This window comes from Microtus oregoni, unplaced genomic scaffold (assembly GCF_018167655.1).
Source record: "Microtus oregoni isolate MIOR12 unplaced genomic scaffold, Mior012 000017F_ref0000208, whole genome shotgun sequence".
Lineage (NCBI taxonomy): Eukaryota > Metazoa > Chordata > Mammalia > Rodentia > Cricetidae > Microtus > Microtus oregoni.
The window spans coordinates 4,471,048-4,495,000 of NW_024543076.1; the positions used below are offsets into that span (position 1 = coordinate 4,471,048).

At 42.2% G+C, this 23,953-nt stretch overlaps 1 protein-coding gene across 1 annotated transcript in view; it reads right to left on the reverse strand.

Moving 5' to 3' along the window:
* Melk (maternal embryonic leucine zipper kinase) overlaps window positions 1-23,953 on the reverse strand; it is a 65,376-nt gene that overhangs the window by 28,291 nt on the left and 13,132 nt on the right. Inside the window, exons 7-10 of the mRNA XM_041667602.1 lie at window positions 22,936-23,028; window positions 18,202-18,300; window positions 6,689-6,757; window positions 5,247-5,345 (exon numbers count right to left, since the gene is read on the reverse strand). Of these exons, the coding sequence (XP_041523536.1) occupies window positions 5,247-5,345; window positions 6,689-6,757; window positions 18,202-18,300; window positions 22,936-23,028 (360 nt within the window). The remainder of the gene's footprint in view (window positions 1-5,246; window positions 5,346-6,688; window positions 6,758-18,201; window positions 18,301-22,935; window positions 23,029-23,953) is intronic.

Genomic DNA, 23,953 nt, shown 5'->3' on the forward strand with positions numbered 1-23,953 from the left:
GATTTGGGATGATGAAATGAAGAGTAAGAAAAGTCAGTTATCTGCCCCTCAAGACTGGCACTTTTGATTCCTGGCCCAGACTTTTCTTTTCTTTTCTTTTTTTAATATTTATTTATTTATTTAGTATACAATATTCTTTCTGTGTGTATGCCTGAAGGCCAGAAGAGGGCACCAGACCTCATTACAGATGGTTGTGAGCCACCATGTTGTTGCTGGGAATTGAACTCAGGACCTCTGGAAGAGCAGGCAATGCTCTTAACCACTGAGCCATCTCTCCAGCCCCTGGCCCAGACTTTTCTACCACACTATGCTACCTATCTTTGTTTCTGTTCCTGGCCCAAACTTTCCTAGCATGCCATGATGCTTCTTATCTATGATTCTGTTCCAGCAGACACCAGACAAGGAATGTTTGCCACAAGGTTGCAGACAGGCAGGATACAGGCACCAAGCTGTAGCACGAATAATAAAAACTCAGAGACAGATATTGAGGTTCAATTTGAAGATCAAAAAAGCAAAGCAGCCAGCTTATATGGGATTCCCCTTTGTAAGCTGTGATTATCATTAGTTAATAAAGAAACTGTCTTAGCCTGTGATAGGGCAAAAGATTAGAGCTAGGCAGGGAAAACTAAACTGAATGCTGGGAAAAAGAAGGCGGAGTCAAAAGAAGCCATCAAGCTGCCACAGGAGACAGATGCAAGTCGCCAGGCAGAACCTTGCCAGTAGGTCACAAGCCTCGTGGTAAAATATAAAAAAAAATAGAAATGAGGGCTGGAGAGATGGCTCAGAGGTTAAGAGCATTGCCTGCTCTTCCAAAGGTCCTGAGTTCAATTCCCAGCAACCACATGGTGGCTCACAACCATCTGGAATGAGGTCTGGTGCCCTCTTCTGGCCTGCAGGCATACAGACAGACAGAATATTGTATACATAATAAGTAAATAAATAAATATTTAAAAAAAATAGAAATGAGTTAATTTAATATGTAAGAGCTTGCTAGGAATATGCTAGAGTAATAGGCCAAGCAGTGATTTAATTAACATAGTTTCTGTGTGGTTATTTAGGGACTGAGCATCCAGGAACAAACAAGTGGCTTTCCTACAACAGCCAGCCACTGGTCCTTACTGAAAATGGATGAGATCCTGTCTCCATGAATTTTGACACCCCACTGACTTCCTCCTGTCTCTTCCCTTTTATATTCATCTCTCTGTCTAGCCATATCACACCTGTCTCCACCTCCCTAGTGCTGGAATTAAAGGCCTGTGATCCCGAATGCTGGGATCACCTTTGTGTAAGCTCTTTCTCTTTTAAACAGATTCAATCTTGTGCAGCCCAGGGTGGCCTTGAACTCACAGAGATCCACCTGCCTCAGGTCTCTTGGGATTAAAGGTGTGTGCCACCACTCCCTGGCCTGTATAGCTGACTAGTATGCTTTGCACTCTGATCTTCAGGCAAGCTTTATTTATTAAAAACACAACAATATACCACTATACCAAGCTTAATCCAGTTGACCTCCCAGGCCCTTTCCATGCTGCAGCCCTCCTGTCTTGATTCAAATTCTGGTTTTCTACTCTATACACACTAACCACTCAACTACAGGCAAGTTACTTCAAGACCATGTATATCCTTTGCTCAGTCTACAAAATAGGGCAATAACAGCCCCTGCTCCAGAGAGCTAGCACAAAGCCTGAAGAAGTCAGCAAAGCCTATGGAATAATAATACTTGGCCCTAAAGTACTATCCAGAGTTCGACCCATATCATTCTGTAGTAAAACATAAAGCCTGAATCTTCTAATAGCATGCTAGTGTAGTGCTCAACAAATACTAAAAATGTTTAAAGATTTGTTTTTATTGTTGTGTATGTATATGTCTAGGTGCGTGAGGGGACCAGGTGCCAGATTCCCTGAAGCTGTAGTTACAGAAGGCTGTGAGCCACCATGTGCTAGGCATGCTGGGATGCAAACTTGGGTCCTCTGCAATAATAGTATATATGCGCTCTTAACCTCTGAGCCACAGCTTTGTTTGTTTGTTTTTAAGACAGAGTCTCACACTGCAGTTATGGCTGGCCTACAACTCATTAGATAGCCCAGACTGACCTCAAATTCATGTCAGTCTTCCTGCTTTGGTTTCCCAAGATCTAGGATTATAAGTATGTGCCACCACATCCAGATTAGCAGTTAATGTTTTCCTTTCTTTTTCCCAAGACACAGTCTCACTATGTTTCCAAGATCAGCCTCAAATTTGTCATCCTCCTGCCCAGCCTCCCAAGGAGCTTAGATTATAGGTGTGTGCTACCACAGTTGACTAGCAATTATATTAAGATGTAAATAAAACTGTATGCCCTGGAACACTCAAAATAATGTTTACTTTATACCATGCCCCAAATTAAAAAAAAAAAAACAAGAGAAAACAAACACACAAAATCTCTGATGTTTAAACCAGAGACTCCTCAAGTACAGTTAGGATCTCAAGTTCCAAGCCAGCCTTGGCTACATAGCAAGTCTGAGGCCAACCTGGGCTAAATGAGACTGTGTCTCAAATTCAAACAAGCGTACCTTTTCTAACATGAACAGTAGTATATTCTATCCCATTAGAATCATGGCTCAAAAGACATGCAATGCCGTCTACACATGGAGAAATGATGACCCCCAATGGTTGAACACAGGCATTTGCACCCCCCAATCTCTACCTCACAAAGGGCACATCAGATTCCCTGTTCCTTCTGCTGAACTGCTCAGACATTCACACTCTCGGGCTCTCAGCATTGGTAATCTCTAGATTAAACTGCATTTACTCAATAGATATGCACTACATCATGGTTGGCCAGGGAGACTATGGATAAGAGGTACAGTAAGAGTTAACCATCAAAGCATAAATAAGAGGGGTATGAATTCAGCCGGTATGGCCCTAACAGTGGGAAGAGTAGAGGCTTGAAGCCAAGTCCACTTTTCTAAGACTGGCTAGCTACTGGGAAGAGTAATTATAGTCACTGATGTGATATTCAAGAATGCAAATGCCCCATTTGTCTACATGTGACATGTCTGAGACATAACCCCCAAGCTATTCCAATCCATATATATGCATGTCATCATATACCACTGCAGAAGTGGAGAAAAGTCTCAGTTATCGGCAAAGGTTACAAAAACACTCCTCCCTTTTCTAACTACATATATGATGAAGCTGTATGTATATATGTAAATGATGCATATATGGTATAAGCATGTGTGTGTGTGTGTGTATGTACTGTATGTACCTATGAGAACTCAGAGGGCAGGAATTTGAGACCAGTTTTCAAGTGTGACCTATAGTCTCCTGGGGACCTCCAGGGCCAGCACTATTTCTATAATACTTCTGTTTCTGACATTTGAGCTAATGGCACAAAACTATGACGGAAGCTGGCATTCCTGGAGAAATCAAACTGTTCCAGGACAGGGTGTTTTGCCATGAACTCACAATTCCCCAAGTAAGCCAAAGTCCTTGATGAAGCAAAGAAAATAATTCTATTACAACTCCACACTGAACATGTGTGTTTCTAGTATAAGATGGAAGTATGAGTCAGGTAAAGCTTCAGTGAGCCACTGCAGTCATGGAAGACCACTTCACTGGTCATTCAGACTGGGGTATTTGGGAAGTACTTTGTCAAAGCCGAACAAAGTAAGTTAACTGATGGCATTTGTTGGCAACAATGCAATTTTATCTTTCAAGCGAAATTTAAGAATTTTAGAAAACGTATATCTGTCACACAAGCTTGACTTCATATTCCACCTACTAAACTGAGGGCTAAAGAGAGATGGTACTCGGTACTCTTGCTTAGGACCAGGGTTCGGTTCCCAGCACCCACATGGTGGCTCACAACCATCTGCAACTCCAGTTCCAGATCCCATATTCCTTTCTGTCCTCCTTGGTCACATAGTGCACACAAGCTTGACACTTTACGACACTGAAAATGTCTTCTCCGATGAGACTGGTAGTGAGTTTAGGGAATGCAGGTCTTTTTAATGCTGTGTTGGAAAATCTGCACCATTCAGTGCCCAAATATTCTCCAAATGACCAATACAAAATGGTACATGGAGAAAAGAGCTCATGAAGCAGGTTTTATGGGAGAGTTCAAAGTGCTCGCTGCTATGACTTCATATTCCACCTACTAAACTGAGGGCTAAAGAGAGATGGTACTCGGTACTCTTGCTTAGGACCAGGGTTCGGTTCCCAGCACCCACATGGTGGCTCACAACCATCTGCAACTCCAGTTCCAGATCCCATATTCCTTTCTGTCCTCCTTGGTCACATAGTGCACACACATTATTTACAGGTATGCAAGCACCCATACACATAAACTAAATACTTTTAAAAAAGAAAGAACAACACTTTAAGGAATGGTCAGAAACTATCTGAAAGGGCATTAAAGTACTCCCCCGTTCCCTCTCTGTCTGGGTGAGGCTGCATTTTCTAAATGCAGAAACAGGAGACTATATGGGTGTCTGATACTATGCCAGACCTCACAGAAGCTTGAAAAGACATCAACATAACATTCCTTTGTCAAATTTATTTTTCAGTGTTTTTTTCTTCACAAAAATATTTACTCATGATATGTAATGGATTTATTGACTGCTTTTTTCTTTTGAGACAGTCTCAGTATATAGGCCACGCTGTCCCCAAACTTGCAATCCTCCTGACTCAACTTCTCAAGTGCTGGGACAAGCATGTGTCACTGCATTCAACTCTTACTGTTACTTCTGAATGAATTAATAAATATAAAGGGTACAAAAAATTCCTCAAATTCAGATGTCTGAAAATTGATGTGATTTCATTACTACCCTGGGAGTCAGGGCTGGTTGAAGCCATTTCTACGGATGAATAAACAGGTTAAGCAGAATTAAATAACTTATTAAAGACTCCCAGAGCACTGTTCACAATCCTGACTGCACAAGGCAAACACTTGGGAGCTTTTAAAAAGCACTAATTAAGTATTTTGGGATGAAAAGCAGGGCCTGCTGGTGATGTGGATGCTCTCATCTCCGACCTACTGGAACTAGAGGCATGTGGCACTACTCCAGGTTCTGGGTGATTCTCATGTGTAGTGCAGGCTAAGCAAATACTCACGGGTCCAGAGAGTGAGTGACAGGTAAGACATTGCTGCTGGGCTGGAAGCCTCCCAGCAGCAATGCAGGTAGGTAATATATTTTCTCTCATATTTAGAGGATATCATTGCAGGTCCTGAAATCACACAAACTTCTGGGTTTCATCATACTTACAGGCGTCTTGCTTTGCCACTCAACAGGACAGTTGTAATCTTGCATGATCCAGGGATGGTTCAAGAGATTTTTCATAGAAATCCGTTTCTTTGGGTCCACCTAGTGGCCATTGAAGCACATTTCAAACAGAGACTACAATGCCTTTCCTCCTGAGCTCAGAATGCACCAGAACAGATGTAAACGTTATCATCACAAACAATGCTGTCAAAGACCTTAAAATGGCCTTGGAATGAATTCTTTAAAAAGGAAATTGAGGCAAGAAAACTATAGCAACCAACACAGGCCTACAAGATAAAAGTTTAACAAACACGAACTTCATTGGTATGGACATTATTCATGAAGTTCAGTCAATCTATTGTATGATGTAATAGTCTTTTTGCTGGAAAACCTATTCATGGGAAATAGTCACCAGTTTAGTATTCAAGCAAGCGTAGTGCAGGGCATTCACATGGAATACGCAATCTCTACTTCCGATTTACTCACAGACACAGAGAACAAGCTGAAAAGCACACTTTTCGTTTCCATTTGTGAAGTTAAAATGTGAGGAGAGAAAAATTAATCAACAAAGATTAAGTTTTGGGGACTAGAAGAAAGGCAGAGGCATTTTTCAATCTCACTATGGAGATTTGGTGGTCTGGTTCTACTTAATCAAGGTGGGTGAGCCTGAGGTACATTTTAAATTAAAGGTAGAGATGACTTAATCGATGAAAAACTGGAAGATGTTCAGGGAACATAATAAATAAAATAATTCGCTATTTTCCAAGTAGTTCCAATTCATTGTATCCAAACTACACAACAGAGCAGTAAAGTGGGCTCAGACTCAGCCCTCCATTTTACAGACCACAGTTTAGAAGGTAGACTCACTGACTGGCTAACAGGTGAAGACCTAGACTTCAGCACTCTGCCTTTATCCATCAGCCCATCAAAGAGTCATCCTCAAAGTGGCCCCAAACCATCAGCATCAGCACCATTCAGGAGCCTTTTGGAAATGGGAATGCTTAGTCCCTGCCTGAGATCTGTTATATCAGACAATGTTTTTTAAAAGGCCTACCTGGCAATTCAGACACACACTGAGGTTTGAAAAGCGCACTAGCTCACAGGGCTAACAGAGCACACATCCGTCCATCCAAGCGTTTGTTCAGTAGTTTCTATACGCCTAATGTGCCAGAGTAGAAATAAGAAAATGGAGAGGACAGCAAAGAGCTAGAGAAACAGAATGAGTACTAAATAAACAAATAAAGGTTTAAAAAGTACACCATCAAAGACAGGCAAAGTCTAAGCAACTGTGTTTACAACATAATTAGCAGAGGTCCTCAGAGCGGATATTCACAAGACACATGATGAATAATGATAAATGCAGCAGGCCCACAGATATATTAAAGTGAAATCAAACACTACAATGGGCTTCTATTATTTATTATTTAGAAATAAACAAACTTTACCTGCAGCATCTGTTGGAGAAGCAGAATGCTACTGGGGGAGAGCCACTTAGGAACATCGTATTTCCCTCTCTACAAAAAAGAAAGAAAACATTGAAGACAACTTTGGTCCAACCTGCCTTGCTAATATTCTGTGGGAGTTAGATGCTAGATTTTGCTTCTGTAACTTTCAATATCTTGCCAACTACAAGATTCAGTCAACACTGTTAATAAAAACAACTCCCAGTTCTGGCCAGAAAAAAAAAATCCAGTAAATTAAGTGCTATCATCATCTCTAAATTATTCACATGTCAGAAAAGGACTACAGTACTGAGAATATAATTACAATTAACAGTGAAACACACACACACCAGGCTTAGGAATCCACACTGATTGCAGGAACAGCAGAGAGATTACTACATTTATTTTATATTGCCAAAGCAAACAGGAGTTGATCACCTTACAGCAATCATCAGCTGACATAGAAGCAACAACAAAACGTACTTGATAGCAGGACATGTATGTAAAAATAGGTCACAGTGAGCCGGGCAGTGGTGATGAACACCTTTAATCCCAGCACATGGAAGGCAGAGACAGGCGGTTCTCTGTGAGTTTGAGGCCCACCCAGTTTACAGAGTGAGTTCCAGGACAGGCTCAAAAGCTACAGAGAAACCATGTTTCAAAATCCACCCCCCCCCAAAAAAAAAAAAAAACTAGGTCACAGTGGACAGTTGGCGAACTGGGAGATCATCATGGTCACAATATCATCAACCAATGACAAAAGCCAGGAGACTGTTAAACCTTAATTCAAGTCAGAATACCTTTCAATAGCATCTGCCACAAACACCCTCTTTCCCAATTCTGAGGAAATGATACAACAACAATTTCTTGTGGCAGAGATCAAATTTCTGAATGGTACTAATAACAAGTAATAACAAGTTAATTACTTGAGAAAACCTAAATAAGCTGAATGTTGTTGGGTGGTGGTGGCGCACGCCTTTAATCCCTGCGCTTGGGAGGCAGAGTCAGGCAGATCTCAGTGAGTTCGAGGCCAGCCTGCTCTACAAAGCAATCTCCATAAAAGGCTAGGACTGTTACACAGAGAAACCTTGTCTCAAAACAAAAACAAAAACAAAAATAATAAGTTGAATGTGTAATTCATAGCATGCATGAAAATTCACTTCAACCAAATTAAATGCAAACATAATATTTTAAGAGTACTTACAGAAAGCAGGGGAGGTTGTTTGTAGAATTTTTCCCAGCCAAAACAGTAAAACTAGAAACATGTACAAGACCCTGTTCAGTCCCCAGTACTGTATAAAACCAGGTGTAGTGAGACACCCACCATAGGCGGAATTTTCTATCCCACCAGCCAGCTCCCAAATAACCACACAGAGATTTATTATTAATTATAAATGGCCGGCCAATAGCTTAGGCTTATTACCAACTAGCTCTTACAACTTAAATTAACCTGCATTTCTTATCTATATTTTACCACATGGTTCGGTACCTTTATTCAGTAGAGCATGTTAATCTTGCTTCTCGCCATGTCTCAGGCCAACACACCCTCCTTCATCCCAGAGCGCTCTCTCTCTCCCCCTCTCTCTCTCCTCAAGTCCCACCTAACCTCTTCCTGCCTAGCTACTGGCCATTTAGCTCTTTATTAAACCAATGAGAGCAACACATCTTCACAGTGTACCAGCCGGGCGGTGGTGGCGCATGCCTTTAATCCCAGCACTCGGGAGGCAGAGGCAGGCGGATCTCTGTGAGTTCGAGACCAGCCTGGTCTACAGAGCTAGTTTCAGGACAGGCTCCAAAGCCACAGAGAAACCCTGTCTCGAAAAAAACAAAACAAAAAAAAATCACAACAATTCACCTGTAATCCTCATACTTAAGACAGGAGAAGGGGAGTTCAAGGTCTCAAAAAACAAACAGGAGTTGGGAGGAAGGCTCAGTGGGCAAAGGCACTAGCCACACAAGCTGGGCAACCAGAATTCAATTCCAGAAACCCACGATTTAAAAACCCCTGTGTGGAGCTATACCTGTAATCCCAGCACTACTACTAGAAGACAGTAAGCAGAGACAGAGTCACCCAGAAGCCAACAGGACAGCCAGCCTGAATTACATGGCACAACAGCGGGACAATGAGAGAGACCCTGTCACCAAGGTGGGAAGCAAAAATCAAAAGTTGTCCTCTGCCTCCACAGATCTGCCTTCATGTGTACACACACACACACACATACACACACACACACACACACACACAAAATAAAGAGACAAGGAGAAGCCCTGTCTCAAGGAAAAGGGGCTGAAGAGATGGCCCAGCAACGAAGAGCACTGACTGTTCTTATAAAGGATCTGGATTCAGTTCCCATCACCTTAAAGGTGGCTCACAACCATCTGTAACTTCCGTGCCAGGGATCCAATACCATCTTCTGACCTCTATGGAGAGATACACACAAGGTACACATCTATACATGAAGGCAAAACTGTGCTACATAGAAAATAAAAATAAATCTTTTTTTTATTTGTTTGTTTTTCGAGACAGGGTTTCTCTGTAGCTTTGGTGCCTGTCCCGGAACTAGCTCTTTGTAGACCAGGCTGGCCTCGAACTCCCAGAGATCCGCCTGCCTCTGCCTCCCCAGTGCTGAGATTAAAGGTGTGCACCACCACAGCCCAGCTAAAAATAAATCTTTAAAAAAATTTAAGGTATTGCTTTTATAATACTGACAAACATATTAGTTTTTGTTTTTCTAAGATGGGTGTCACTATATTGCCCAGAATAGCCAGGGCTCAAGTTATCTTTCTGTCTCAACCTGAGTAGCTAAGACTAAAAGCACATATCAACTGATAATGTAAGCATGGTAGCATTTACTATAGAACTGTTTGTAATATGGCTAAAGAACCTATGGCCAAGTCCAAAGGGCCTCCCAAACCACAGGAAGCCACAGTAAAATTCCTGAGTAAGGACTCTGAGTTAGAAATGTAGTCCAGGGAGATACAGGCAGGCATAGAAAGAAAGCCAAAGTCAGTTGTAATGAAGGAAACTCTGAGAATTCATCCACTAATACACTAGTAAGGGTATAACAGAAGTTAATCCAGTTTACAAGTCGGGGACAGGTTACAGGTCATTCAAAGTCATAAACTATATGGTAGACATGATGGCTCAGGCCTTTAATCCCAGCACTTGGGGAGCAGAGGTAGGCAGATCTCTGAGTTCATGGCTAGCCTGGAGTATATGAGTTCCTGGTTAGAAGGGCTACATAGTGAGACCCTGTCTCAAAAATAAAAGAAAAGAAAAATAAACAATCTATATGGCAGGCTGGTTTTCCATTATGTTAAAGAGGTAAGCAGAGTTCCAAAGTTTTCATTCCCTTTCTCTTTGGTCTTCAATGTGATACAGAGAGACCACTCATTTATACCTTGCTTGGGGTGGGGGATGTTAATGCTTGCCTGAGTCAGAAGCCTCTAATTCATTTCTCCCTACTGGCCTTTAGCTATAGCCAACTGAACCCCATGTGAAGGCTCAGTGCTATCTTGTCCCAATTTTTATCTCAAGGGAGGAGGGATTTAGATGCTGCTGTCAACTCTTCAGTAATATGGGGCTGGACCTCTCACTGGCCCCTCCCATAACTGAGTATTTCATAACTCCTAGCCAAAGGCTTCTCACGAGTCTGCCCAGGAACTGGATTTGCTCTCAGCAAACAGACCATCTGCCTGCCTCTCATAAGCTTCAGCTTGCTCTTGTCAAGGTCCCACAGAAAGAAGAGCTTCATCTGCTTACCTGCTTATCAAATGGTCACAGCCCACCTTAGTTTCTGATCGGAACTTGCTCCCCTGCTGGTCACTCATTGGTCAGACTCTGTGGGCTAGCTCTGAGTGGCCTTTCCCCACGCTAATAGCTACAGACTTTGCTGCTTACTCCCTCACCCCTCGATGCTGGGCTTGTGCCCACTCACACTGTGGGAGAGTAAGTCAGCTGTGCTAAGCCACCACCCTCAAGTTCTCCTACAGCTTCAGTTAGGGTCTCACCTCCTAGCGGCCTCCCAAGGAGAGGTCTGGTTCCAGGTTCCCTGCTTTTCTGATACTCCAAAACAGGTTCATAACTACCAAAGTAAAAGAAATATTATGCCCTTAAACTAACATTCAAAAGAAAAACAAACAAAAAACTTAGCTAAAAGTAGGAATACTCCAAATGACATGTACCACACAGCCAGCACGAGGAACTTTTTAGTAGATGCCCTGTGCTTTGCAGGAGCATGCAGGGTTGGGGGATACTCCTGACTTCTAAGTCAGGCCGTAAATGCTGTTGCACACCACAGTACTACAGCACTCCACCACCACAGTAAAGAATGACAGCATCCCAAGTATCAACAACAGAGCCAAGGCTGAAAACCAGTCACAGAGCAAAATGTTTTAACTGGCTAGAAAAGGACCGAGAAGCAGACAGTGCTTCTTGCGCTGTGCTAAAGGAAGCCTACAAGTACAGAGAGGGGTGATTTGAATAGTAAAATATACATTCAAAGAGCAAACGGAAAAGACCTCAGGGAACAATGCTGCTGAGGAGGGCACCTCCACAGAAGGCTCTGTGCGAGCCAGAACTGCACCCCTAAACCCTGCTTCTTTATTTAAGGGTGATTACCTTGCAAACGAGAACAGAGCAACAGGAGATGAAAGCCAACTGGGAGGAGGAGAAAGGTCTATGGACAAAGAATAATCCTGGGGATTCCAGCAGTCTTGAAATGGTTCATTTTGCACATGGTACTAAGAAAGGCAGGCAGTCTCTTCAATACACAATGACAGCACTATAGCCAACTCTATAAAAATTATAAAAATATAATCTCATAAAGAGACGGCTTGTTCATTTCCTTTAAAGTTGAAAGTAACAACTGATAAGCAATTTTACCTTCAGGCTATCCAACTCTAACTTCTAAATTACACAGACTAGTGTATGTGTACTAGAACTGAGGTATGGCCATGCTTATCTTCAAACACAGTGATAGCAAATGAACAGATGACTTTACTAAGATTGATACACAATCCCTAAGTAATCATGCTGAAAATGACAGCTCAGCATTTTGGTTAACGTTATCAACAAATGCAAAAGATAAACAAAGCCCGCCTCCTAAGTAAGTTACACAGTGTGTCAAATACTGCTGGGCTTTTCAGTCAAGGCCTGCAGGCTGTAAGAGTCCCAAGTGAGAATTTTTAGAACATTCTAGGCAGATACATACTGTATGCAAGTGATACAACACCTTAATTAGATTCAACTAGCAGACTGTATTACACTGCGACCCAGAGCAATAGTTCTGAGCCAAGATTACAATAAATTTCAAAATCTATAATGTGTGAAATTAAATTCCACAATAATGCATGAAAAATCCTAATTTGAATCAATTTTCAACTTGCAAATACATGAAAAACTAAAAAATGAAATTCAGAGTAGAAGAAAGAATGCACAGTTTTAGTAAATAATATTAATTAGGAAGGCCAAATTCTACCAAACAAGAATTAGGTATTTTCTACCTCATTCATGCCGCTGCAAAGGCACTCAGTTTGCCAAAAATAAAACCTTGGATTTTACCATTAGGGAAGAACACTTTCGTATTATTTTAAGGTAAGTTCCAACTCCCAAAAGATTTATTCAAGATCTACTAGTGTACTCAAATAAATAAATAAATATACTGATTAAACAATATTAATATTTAATAGTGTTAATGCCACGTCTGCCATGTGAATGTGAATTTGCAAAACAGCAAAGGAAAGCAAGCAGCATAGTAGTCTAAGATCCAGAAGGGCAAAAATACAGCAAATCTCAGTCAAGTCAGTAAATTAAGAACATCATGGACCTAATGTAACTTGGTTTCCACAGACTATGAACCATCACTTATTTTTATAAAATCTTGGTAGTTTGAATAGAATTCAGCCTACAACAGGATAGGCAAACCCTCAAGTGAGCCTGTACTGCTCAGTGTACTTTTCCTTGCTGTCTTGCTTTTGTATTAACTACAAATTAGTCTCTGTCTCACCACACAGCCCGGCCCCAGGACTGTTGACTCGGATAGTCTGTCTCACCACACAGCCCGGCCCCAGGACTGTTGACTCGGATAGTCTGTCTCACCACACAGCCCGGCCCCAGGACTGTTGACTCGGATAGTCTGTCTCACCACACAGCCCAGCCCCAGGACTGTTGACTCGGATAGTCTGTCTCACCACACAGCCCGACCCCAGGACCGTTGACTCGGATAGTCTGTCTCACCACACAGCCCGGCCCCAGGACCATTGACTCGGATAGTCTGTCTCACCACACAGCCTGGCCCCAGGACTGTTGATTCGGATGGCCCACTGAACTGCTTTTCCTGCAATGGATTTTGGGGTTCCTGGAGGAAAACTGAGTAATCTCAACACAGTTAAGAGTCTGTTCCCTCAAGCCACCGACCAGGTACATCTGGAAACCACTGGATAGCATGTGCTTTGTTTTCTCATCTCTCCAATAACCAACACCAAAAGCATCAAGATCCAGACCTTGGACCTGTTGCCAGCGCTGCTAGGTTTCCACCATGTGTGCTTAACTACTGCATCACTGCAGTGCAAATGGTGCCAGATGGACATTTTGGTCCTTCTTTTGACATCTTGGGCTTCACAAGAGGTCTGAGGACAGTCATGACGCAGAGAAGGAGATAGATGGCACCTCCAAAAACAATGTCAAGAGATTCCATTTTTTTTGTGGAGTGGGGAGAAACAGGATCTCATGCAGCCCAGGATGGCCTTAAATTCACTATGTAGCCAAGAATGACCTTGAATTCCTGATATGCCTCTATCTATCACGCACTGGGATCACAGGCATATGTCACCACTCCAAATTAATAAAATGCTAAGGATAGAACCCAGGACCTTATGAATGGTAGGCAAGCACTCTACCTAGTGAACTACATCTCCAGTCCTTTTTTGTTTTACTGTTTTGTTTTGTTTTGTTTTTTTAAGAGAGGGTCTCATGTAGTCCTGGGTGACTCGAACTCACTACAGTAGCTGAGGATGGCCTTGAACTCCTGACCCTCGAGTGACCTCCTCCTCCTAAGGGCTAGAATTGCATGTGCCACCACATGTCCTGCCCATTCAGGTTTTAAACAATTTAGAAATATTAATGGCACAATGTCAACTGTCAGTGGCAGTAATTATTACATGACAGAAGCAGTAGCATTCAAAACTTCAACATAACTTTAAGAAAACATAAAACAAGAGTCAAGGAATTCAGAGCTACAGAGAGTTGGAATGGACCTGGGAAATTACTGACTACTGGAACGCTGTAACAATACTGATGAACAAAATCAGAACTAGTCAGGATGCAATGCCATCCCGTCAGTGAAAAAGCTGACGCATAACAACACCTAATGGGAACAAGGAAAATGAACTTGTAACCATGGTAAACCTGATAAGAAGGGATGTCTGGGCACATTCTAGTCAATAGGTGCAAACCTAAGCTTGATGTGGAAGTCATGTCTCTTCTTGGTGCCAGTGATTTTTGTAGACTAACAACTACAGAGCTGAGAAATCGTGACTCGTAGTTATGAGAAAGGGCTCTGGGCTCAGGCAGCCATAAGACCCTGAGGAAGTTATTGAAGTCCCTACCTTTGCTTCCTCCACTACAGAAGGAAACATAACAGAAACTGTCTTCCTTTACAAAACCTGGCCAATCAGCACAGCTCCCAGATGCCAAGTGTTATTCTTGTGACAAAGGACTAAGACACATATGCAGCAAGCATTTTCTTTCTTTTTAGGCAACCATGTGCCAGCTAAACAAGACATACAGCCTACATGACAGAAGGCGCCAAGCCCTTGGAGGAACAGTGACAGTAGGAAAACACAACTTCACTAAGTAACAAGCTGAACCCTAAGAAAAACATACATACACCTGGAAAGGGAAAACAGAAAAGATCACTTGACAAAACTGGGAACATGGGGGTTGGGGGAAGTAGGGAGGGCCGAAGGGGAAGACGAGGGTAGAAGGGGAGTGGGGAGGAGAACTTAGGGAACGGGATAGTCAAGATGGGGGAAGGACAGAGATAAGAGCAAGGAAAGAGATATTTTGATTGATGGGGCTAGCAAGAAACCTGGCACTAGAGAAATTCCCAGAAATCCACAAGGATGACCCCAGCTAAGACCTTAAGCAATAGAGGAAAGGGGGCCTGAACTGGCCTTGCACTGTAGTCGACTGATGAATATCTTAAATATCACCATAGAACCTTCATCCAGCAACTGATGGAAATAGAGGCAGAGACCCACAGTGGAACACTCGACTGAGCTCCCAAAGTCCAGTTGAAGAGTGGGAGGAGTGAGAATATGAGCAAAGAGATCAAGACCAAAATGGGTACACCCACTGAAACAGTTTACCTGAGCTAACGGGAGCTCACCAACTCCAGCTGTGGTGTGAGAGGTCCATCTGTCTATGTGTTGCCTTTATTGGTTAATGAATAAAGAACTGCTTTAAGCATATGGCAGGGAAGAACAGAACTAGGCAAGAAAAGCTAGGCTGTATGCTGGGAGAAAGGAGGCAGAGTCAGAGAGATGTCATGTAGCCCCACCGAAGACAGACACCAGAACTTTACTGAGTAAGCCACAGCCACGTAGTGATATACAGATTAATAGAAATGGGTTAATTTAATATAAGAGTTAGCCAATAAGAACCTAGAGCTAATGGGCTAAGCAGTAATTTAAATAATACAGTTTCTGTGTGATTATTTCAGGACTAAGCAGCCGGGAAGCAACAAGCGGCCCCTCCTCCAACACAGCTGGACAAGGAAGGAACCAGCATAGGTCCAAACTAGTCCTTCTGAATGTGGGTGACAGTTCTATAGCTGGGGCAGACTGCGGGGCCACTGGCAGTGGCACCAGGATTTATCTCTCCTGCTTGTACTGGCTTTTTTGGAGTCCATTCTCTTTGGATGTATACCTTGCTCAGCCTAGTAGGGAGGGCCCTGGAACTTCCCCAAAGCAATGTGCCTTACCCTCTCTCAGGAGTGGTTGGGAGTGGGGTGGGAGGATAGCTGGAGGGAAGGGGAGGAGGGGAGGAAGTAGGGATTGGTATGTAAAATGAAAAATGATAAATGATTGTTTTATTTTTTAGAAGATAGATAGATAGATGATAGATAGATAGATAGATAGATAGATATTTTAAAAAATATATAAAACAAAACTTCAACAAAAAGTCTAAAGTGCATGCTGGAGGCACAAAGATTTCAGTGCAGCTCCAAAACAGAGAGCCCTTTTTCTGTACACCTACAGAGACTCACAGCTGGCTGGTACAGTTACCTCCCACTCTCTACAACAGCTCACTAAAAATGTACCAGCCTATCCATAAACTACCAATCCTCGCAAAACAAGTTCAACAGCACATTAAAAGGATTATATACACCAGGACCATACAATCTCTATTACAAGGTCTGAGGACTGTTCAACAGACCAAATCAAATTAACAAACTTTACAAATGAGAAGAAAATACATTATCATCTAAATTGATACAGAAAAGCATATGGCAAAATAACAGCACTCCATAAAAGTACCTGACAAAAAAGGGATAGACAAGAACTACCTCAACATAATAAAAACCTAGGGTTACCATCATATGCCATAGGAAAACCCCAAAAGCTTTCCCTCTAAGACTAAGAGCCATCTCAGCACTCAGAACAGAGTATAGCAGAAGGACTGTGGGGATTAAAGCCAATGTGGGATACAGAGTGAAGTCCAGGACAACCTGGGATACAGTATGAGACGTCACCTCAAAATTACAAACCTCAGCTGGATATGGTGGTGTCTGCCTTTAACCCAGTACACCGGAGGGATGAGGCAGGCAGACAGAGCTCTGTAAATTTGAGGCAAGCCTGGTCTACATAGCAAGCTAGCCAAGGCTTCATAGTGAATAAAACCCTTTCCCAAAAACAAAAAACATAAAGCACACACACAAAAACAAACAAACCAACCAACCTGGGGCCAGTGAGATGGCTGAGCAAGTAGGGAAAGGTGCTTGCCAAGTCTGACAACTCAAGTTCAGACACCTTAGAAATATAATAATTCCACAAATTGTTTTCTGACCTCCACACTTACACAGTGGCATTGCCCCCAAACAAGTATATAACTGAAATTTAAAAATAAAACTTTGAGATCAGCCTAGGCTATATAAAACCATGTATGTATATATATTTAAGGGGGGGGGGGCTGGGGAGATAGTTGAGCTGTTAAGAGCAATGGTTCCTTTTCCAGAGGACCTGGGTTCAATTCCCAGCACCCACATGGGAGCTCACAGTCTGTAATTCCAGTTCCAGGTGACCTGACACCCTCACACAGGTGAAACATAATAAAAAAAAAAATTTTAAATGTATTAAAAAAAAAAAAAACAAGAGTTGCTGAGTTTCATCACTTCTATTAACACAGTACAGGAAGTATTAGCCAGAGCAAGTAGGGAACCAAGAAGTAAAACCTTTACATGATTCAAACTGAAGATATACATAAAGCAAAGACCACCCCCCTCCTAATTTTCTTCCACAGACTGCAGCAGCCATCAGCTTCTAGTATTTCCTGCCAAAGACGCTGGGCTTTATTGTGTTTTTCAGAATGACGATATGCTATACAAGGCTCTGTGCCTTGCTTTTTCAATTAGCACTGTGTCTTTTTAAATTTTTATTTTATTTATTATTAGTGAAGTGGTGTTTAAGTATGAGTCAGAAGACAACTTTGTCAACTTTCAGGGGTCAGTTCTCTGCTTCCCTCGGAGGCTCCAGGAAGCACTTCTTCCTGCCCAACCATGCTGCCAGTCCACTTAACAACATAGCTTAAATATTATTTTATTATCAATATTTGACGAGCCGGGTGGTGGTGGCGCACGCCTTTAATCCCAGCACTCGGGAGGCAGAGGCAGGCGGATCTCTGTGAGTTCGAGACCAGCCTGGTCTACAAGAGCTAGTTCCAGGACAGGCTCCAAAACCACAGAGAAACCCTGTCTCGAAAAACCAAAAAAAAAAAAAAAAAAAAAATATTTGACGAGGTCCTTGACGAGGTCCTTCATTCTCCCCTCCACTCACCCCCAGACAGGGTTTCTCTGTGTAGCCATAGCTGTCCTGGAACTAACTCTGTAGACCAGGATGGCCTCGAACTCACAGAGTTCTGCCTGCCTCTGCCTCCTGAGTGCTGGGATTAAAGACGTGCGCCACTACCACCCAGCTCTTTTTTAAATCTATAGGTGGTCTACTATTAACATCTACTGTAATTTCACAAGAATGTTTTCCGAAAGAAAGAGGAGAGAGGGAGAGAGAGGGAGGGAGGGAGGGAGGGAGGGAAGGAAGGAAGGAAGGAAGGAAGGAAGGAAGGAAAAAGGAAAAAGCATCCTCCAACTCCATTCCTTTTAACCATGGCCAAATAACACCTACAGTCTTAACTTCTAACAGCCTGGACTATATCTGTCTTTTGGTACTTTAATCCACGGAAAATACAATAAACAGCGCAGACAGCTTTTATTCTGAAATTCTGTACCCACACTACTCACCACAATCTTCTTGTACAAAGCCATGACATTATCATCATCAAACGGTAGAAATCCGCACATAAGCACATACAAGAGGATGCCCATGCTCCAAACATCTGCCTAAGAGGAAAAAAAATAGCATTAAAATACATTTCAAAAAGAAAGAACACAAAATGAATCACAGAATCTTCACAAAGCTGGAAGAGCCAATTCAACTTGCTCATTCTACAGAGAGTGAACACGAAGCCCAGAAAGTCCAAAGTCACTGACTCAGTGGAAGACCTCCTGGCTTTGAATTCAGTATAGTCCTCTAGCCACATGCTAGTACTGAATAAAAAATAACTCCTAACTGGGTGGAAACTGAGCCATGATAAGGAAATGAAGCCAGGTCTCTAATTCTCAAAGACAGTTTTAAGGCTACCAGGGGCTTAAGGTTACATATGAAGATTATGTAAACATATAGAGAGATGTCTGAAAACTTCCTGGCCATCTGCAAATGTAATTAAGCTGTGTTGTAAAATCCTTTGTACATAGAGAGATCTTAATAAAACTCAGTGGTTGACTTTTCCAACATGTAGGGTGGCACCACAGCACTACAAATCCTAAATTCCAGAAGGATGCTTACATCGCTCTGAGACATCCTTGAGTCTCATGAGTCCTGAGCAGTAACTATTTATTCAAGCAGTACTTAGCTTTGACCAATAATAATGCCACATTATTAGTCACGGCTCCTAATCTTGGTTGTCAACTTGACTACATCTGGAAACACTAAAACCAAGGTGCAGTTGTCAGATATTGGAGGTGGGGAGACCCAGCCTAAGTCTGGAGCACACCTGCTAGTCGCAGCCTACACAGAAAGGCGGGGGAGAAGGAAGCTTTTGCTTTTTGCTGCTCAGTCTCACTCTCACTGACAAAGGTGTCTATCCTGTTGCTGTGACTGTTATTCTATCCAGTATCGTCAGGATTCCAACACAGCTCTTCCCAGACTCCAGCACCCGCCAGACTGAGACTGCAAAGACACCCTGCACCATGGACAGGACAACTACTAGATTCTTGGCCTTTCTGTTGTGAGACAGCCATTATTGGATTACAAAAATTATAATCTATAACTCAATCTAGTAAGTCCATATTGTTTTTTCCATTCTGTCAGTTCTATTCCTTTAGAGAATTCTACCACTGTTCACTTGCTGGGGAAGCAGTCCAGTGATAGTGCCTAAATGTGAGTCACAGCTTTCACCCTCATCCGATCCTTAGAAACCTGCAAGAAATAAGGACTGTAAGACAGACCAACCTAGGCAGCATCATGTGTCTAGGTAGCACACATGCACTAGATAACCGGTAACCTAGACCTGTCCGCTGAATCACAGCAGACAGGACTCCGTGACAATGCTGATGTGAACAGTCTTCCTCTCAAGTCAACTAGTGATCTGTGTTGCAAGCTATGGAGATCAGAAGTTAGCATGTATGCCTAAGAGGTGTCAGACATTTCGTTTATTAAATTGAGGCAATACAGAAAGTGAACACAGCCTTTTCAAATACCAGAGCGATCAAAACAGATTATGTCTGAAACTAAAAGATGAAAAAAAATACGGGAGTGTTTCCATAAAAATCTACCATAGCATACTGGAAAGAAACTAGACTTTCCAGTTAACTCAATCGGGCATCTCCTGTCTCAAATTAGAAAAGAGAACACACTAATTAACTAAAATCGTAAGCAAAGGCAAATGTAAATAAGCCTATCCATTGACGAGTAAAATAAAAATAACTGGGTGACGAAAAACCTCTGAAACATTTCCCACAAGTCATTTGTGAAAAGCCTTAGAAACCCTACCATGGAACATGTCCTAGGCAGGACAAACATCAGCAGTGCCTCAATTGTTTACTTTAAAATGAAGCACTATGCCAGGCGGTGGTGGCACACACCTTTAATCCCTGCACTCTAGAGGCAAAGGCAGACGGATCTGTGAGTTCAGGACCAGCCTGATCTACAAGAGCTAGTTCAGTATAAACTGAATCCAGTGGCACCTGTCAGTCATCCCAACACTTGGGAATAAAGACAAGATCAGAAGTTCAAGGTCATCCTTGGCTACGTAGTGAGATCATAGCCTGAGCTATATGATACCGTTTCACAAACAAGCTGGGCATTGTGGTGCACACCTTTAATCACAGCATTCAGGAGGCAGAAGCAGGGGATCTCTGTGAGACCAGTTTGATTTACATAGTGAGTTTCAAGCCAACTAGAACTACAGTGATATCCTGTGTGTTATGTGATGTGTGTGTGTGTGTGTGTGTGTGTGTGTTGTGGGGTGGGGCGTTAAGAAAAAGGAAGAAAACCTAAAAGTTTTCCAGATTTCAAAAGAGTTCAAGTCGGCCAGCAAGATGAATCAGCAGGTAAAGAAGCCTGCTGTCAAGCTAGCATCATAAATTCAAACCCTGGGACCCTTACAGTGAAAGGAGAAAGAGAAAACCAACTCCCATAAACTGTCCTCTGGCCTTCATCTGCATGCACAATATGTATGTACATACATACACACATACATGTAAACAGAATAAAGCTGTAAAGAGTATCACTAGGACAAGCACACATTTTACAGGGGTCTGTAGCATAATGACTCACATCTGTACTTCCAGCACTGGTGAGGGGAAGATGAGGCAAGAAGCCAAAAATTCAAGGCTAACCTGAGCTACATAGTGAGCTCCAGACCAGCACAGAAGACAAAACAGGTTTGGCTCTGTGAATAATTACCTTCCAGACAGGCATGAGGATGAGAGTTTAGATCCCCAAAGCCACATAAGCCTAGCACCTGAAAGTCAGAGACAAGGAATTCCCTTGTCAGGCTGGCTACCAAAACTAGCTGGAATTGGTCAACTACAGAGTTCAGTAAGAGAACCTGCCTCAGTAATGTAGAAGCTATCAACCAGACATCCACTTCAAACTTATGCATGTACAGCTATAAACACACATGTGAATATATACATACACACACCAAAAAGAAAAAGTTCTTCTCAGGAAGCTGAGGCAGGAAGACCTCAGGTTGGACAACTCAGCTTTCCAACTGAAAACACAAGACCTTGTCTCAAAATTTAAAAACAAAAAAACAACAAAAACTAACGGGGTTGGAATTTGGGTCAGTGGTAGTGTCAGCATATTCAATCTCCAGTACACTATAAAAAGAAAAGCCCCCCCGCCCCCGACCTTCAGGAAATAGACATATATAAAGCTACAGGCAGTACTCCAGTTACTGCCCAGGCTGCTGCCCTCTTGCAGCAGATTCAATAAACTATCCTCCCAAAATAAATACATATTTTCTCTGCCGCTTCCTAAACAAATAAATGGATGAATGAATAAGTAAATAAATAAGCATTATCCCTGCCACTGCCAAGTCTCCCAGAGGCAGGGACTCAAGTGCATTCAAGATTCAGCTTCACCTTACCCCACCGCCATGGCCAAAAGGCACTGCTGCTGAAGGTGTAATGGACGGCTTTATAAGAGATGTTCATGACCACACTCATCCATGAAAGCCCAGCTCTAAGCTCATCTCTCTGTGTCTGTTTTCAATTATGATATGCCTGTGTATGTCAAGACGATGAGGGCTCTTTATGCTGAGCACCAAATCAACCTAAAGTTACTGAAAGCAAGAAACGAAACAAATGCAACTATGATACCCCATAAAGCTACATAGTGGGTAAGGACTACAGCAAAGAATCTCAGGCCAAGAGGTCACAGAAGAGCACTTCAAATACAAGAAATGAACAAATTAAAAATTTGGCTCATTTAAAATAAAAGAACAAACAAAACAGGGCTGGCAAGATGACTTCACAGGTAAAGGCACTTGCTACCAAGGCTGACAAGCTGAGTTCAATGCCTGGAACCCAAATGGTGAGGACAGAACTAACTGCTGAAAGTTATCCTCCGACCTCTATATGTACACTGTGGCATTCGCTGCCCCAAAATACACACAAAATAGATATAGTAAAGAATCTTTTTAAAAGAGATAATATATTAAAAATAATAAAATGTACATAAATAGTTATGAAGGGATATGATGCTCAGTTTACATTCATATGGTTATAAAAAAAGGATCTGCATAATATGTATGTTCTAAGAAAAAAGTAAATAGAGGAAAATATAAATAAATACAAATTTAAATAAAAATATACCAAAGTTCTTAATTCTATTTTTGTACAATACTTTAAATTTGAGATGAAAATGAATTCACTAAAAATATACAAAATCCCATCTACCCCTGTTCCAAATTAAGCAAGCTGGTATTTCCAAAGTCCTCCCACATAGCACTTCTCCTCAGAGATGTTCCACCGGAAGGTGGATTCTGCAGGTAAAGAAAGCTGGGACCAGCTCGCACCTGTGCTGTTTCCCCTCCAAAGATCCCCGCTATACAAGAGTGTATGCAAGAGAGGAGACATTCAGCCCAGCAACTCCTAAACTTATGAAAAGTCATGGTTTATTTCTTTACAACACTAATGCCAACAACACCTGAGCTCCGGAGGATAAGAGGGGCCGCCTACAACTTGAAGGGTCAAGTGCAAAGGAGGCAAAGCCAGGCTTTCTGAGCAAGGACACTTGAAGGACAGTTTTGTTTTTCTTCTGTGCTAATAAACTTTGAAAACTGGGTGTGCCACCACAGCCTTGGGCCACACCTAGCTTACCCAGCCTCAAACTACAGCACACTATACAAAAAGCAACTGTAACAAGGATGACAGAAAAAAATCCCCAAACTCATCAGGAACAATTACCTCTGATCCAAGATACGATTTGCCTTGGATTAGTTCAGGTGCCGCATAAGCAAGACTCCCACAGCATGTCTGTAGATGGTAGTCCTTGTTGCCCTACCATAACATAAAATGAAACTTATTAGTGATGGCCCCTAGAATAGTAAGTCTCAAGTTAGGCATGATGTGTACATTTGTAAGCAGAGGACCAGGAGTTCAAGGCCAGAATCAACTACATAGAAAGCTTGAGACCAGTCTGGGTTTAGACGAGACCCCGTCTCAAAAAATCAAAAATAAACATTAAAAACATTAAGTTTTGACAAAATCTCCCTTTTGAATTCAAAGAAAGGCTAGATGAAGAACCATCCCATGCCAGGTGTGGTGGCACACATCTTCAATACCAGGACTTTGGAGGCAGAGTCAGGCAGATCTCTGAGTCTGAGGCCAGCCTGGGCCTGGTCTACAAAATGAGTTCCAGGACAGTCAAGGTTACACAGAGAAATCTTGTCACAAAAAAAAAAAAAAAAAAAAAAAAACAAAGAAATAAACAAAAAACTCTTCCAAATAACCAAGAGATTTCTGCAAATGCTCTTTGTGTGTATGTACACGCACATATGCCAACTGTGAGTCTTTGGATTTTCAATACCACTCAACCTCACATGAACAAGACCTTTTCCCTTTAGTTAAGCCAAATCAAGTCCATACTTCCCTTAAATATTTATTTGCATAGTAATAAACCTCACATCCATCCAAGCACCCATGATTTCCTACCCCCAAGTATTCAAGAAACACCTACCGAATTCAGTCCCTATCTTTAACATCTAATCTTTACAAATGCAGAACAACTTCCTTTTTGTTCACAGGAAGAAACAAGTGGTAAGTAGGAGACATTGCTAATCTATCCTAATCTATCCTTCAGACTCTGGTAAGGCAAATCACCGCCTTACCTGGTGATCTGTCAACCTCCTCTGCTCTCCAAAGAGGCATAGGCCTTATGAAAATGAAGCTGCTGCTGCACTCCTGTGCTGAGCCCTACAGGGGG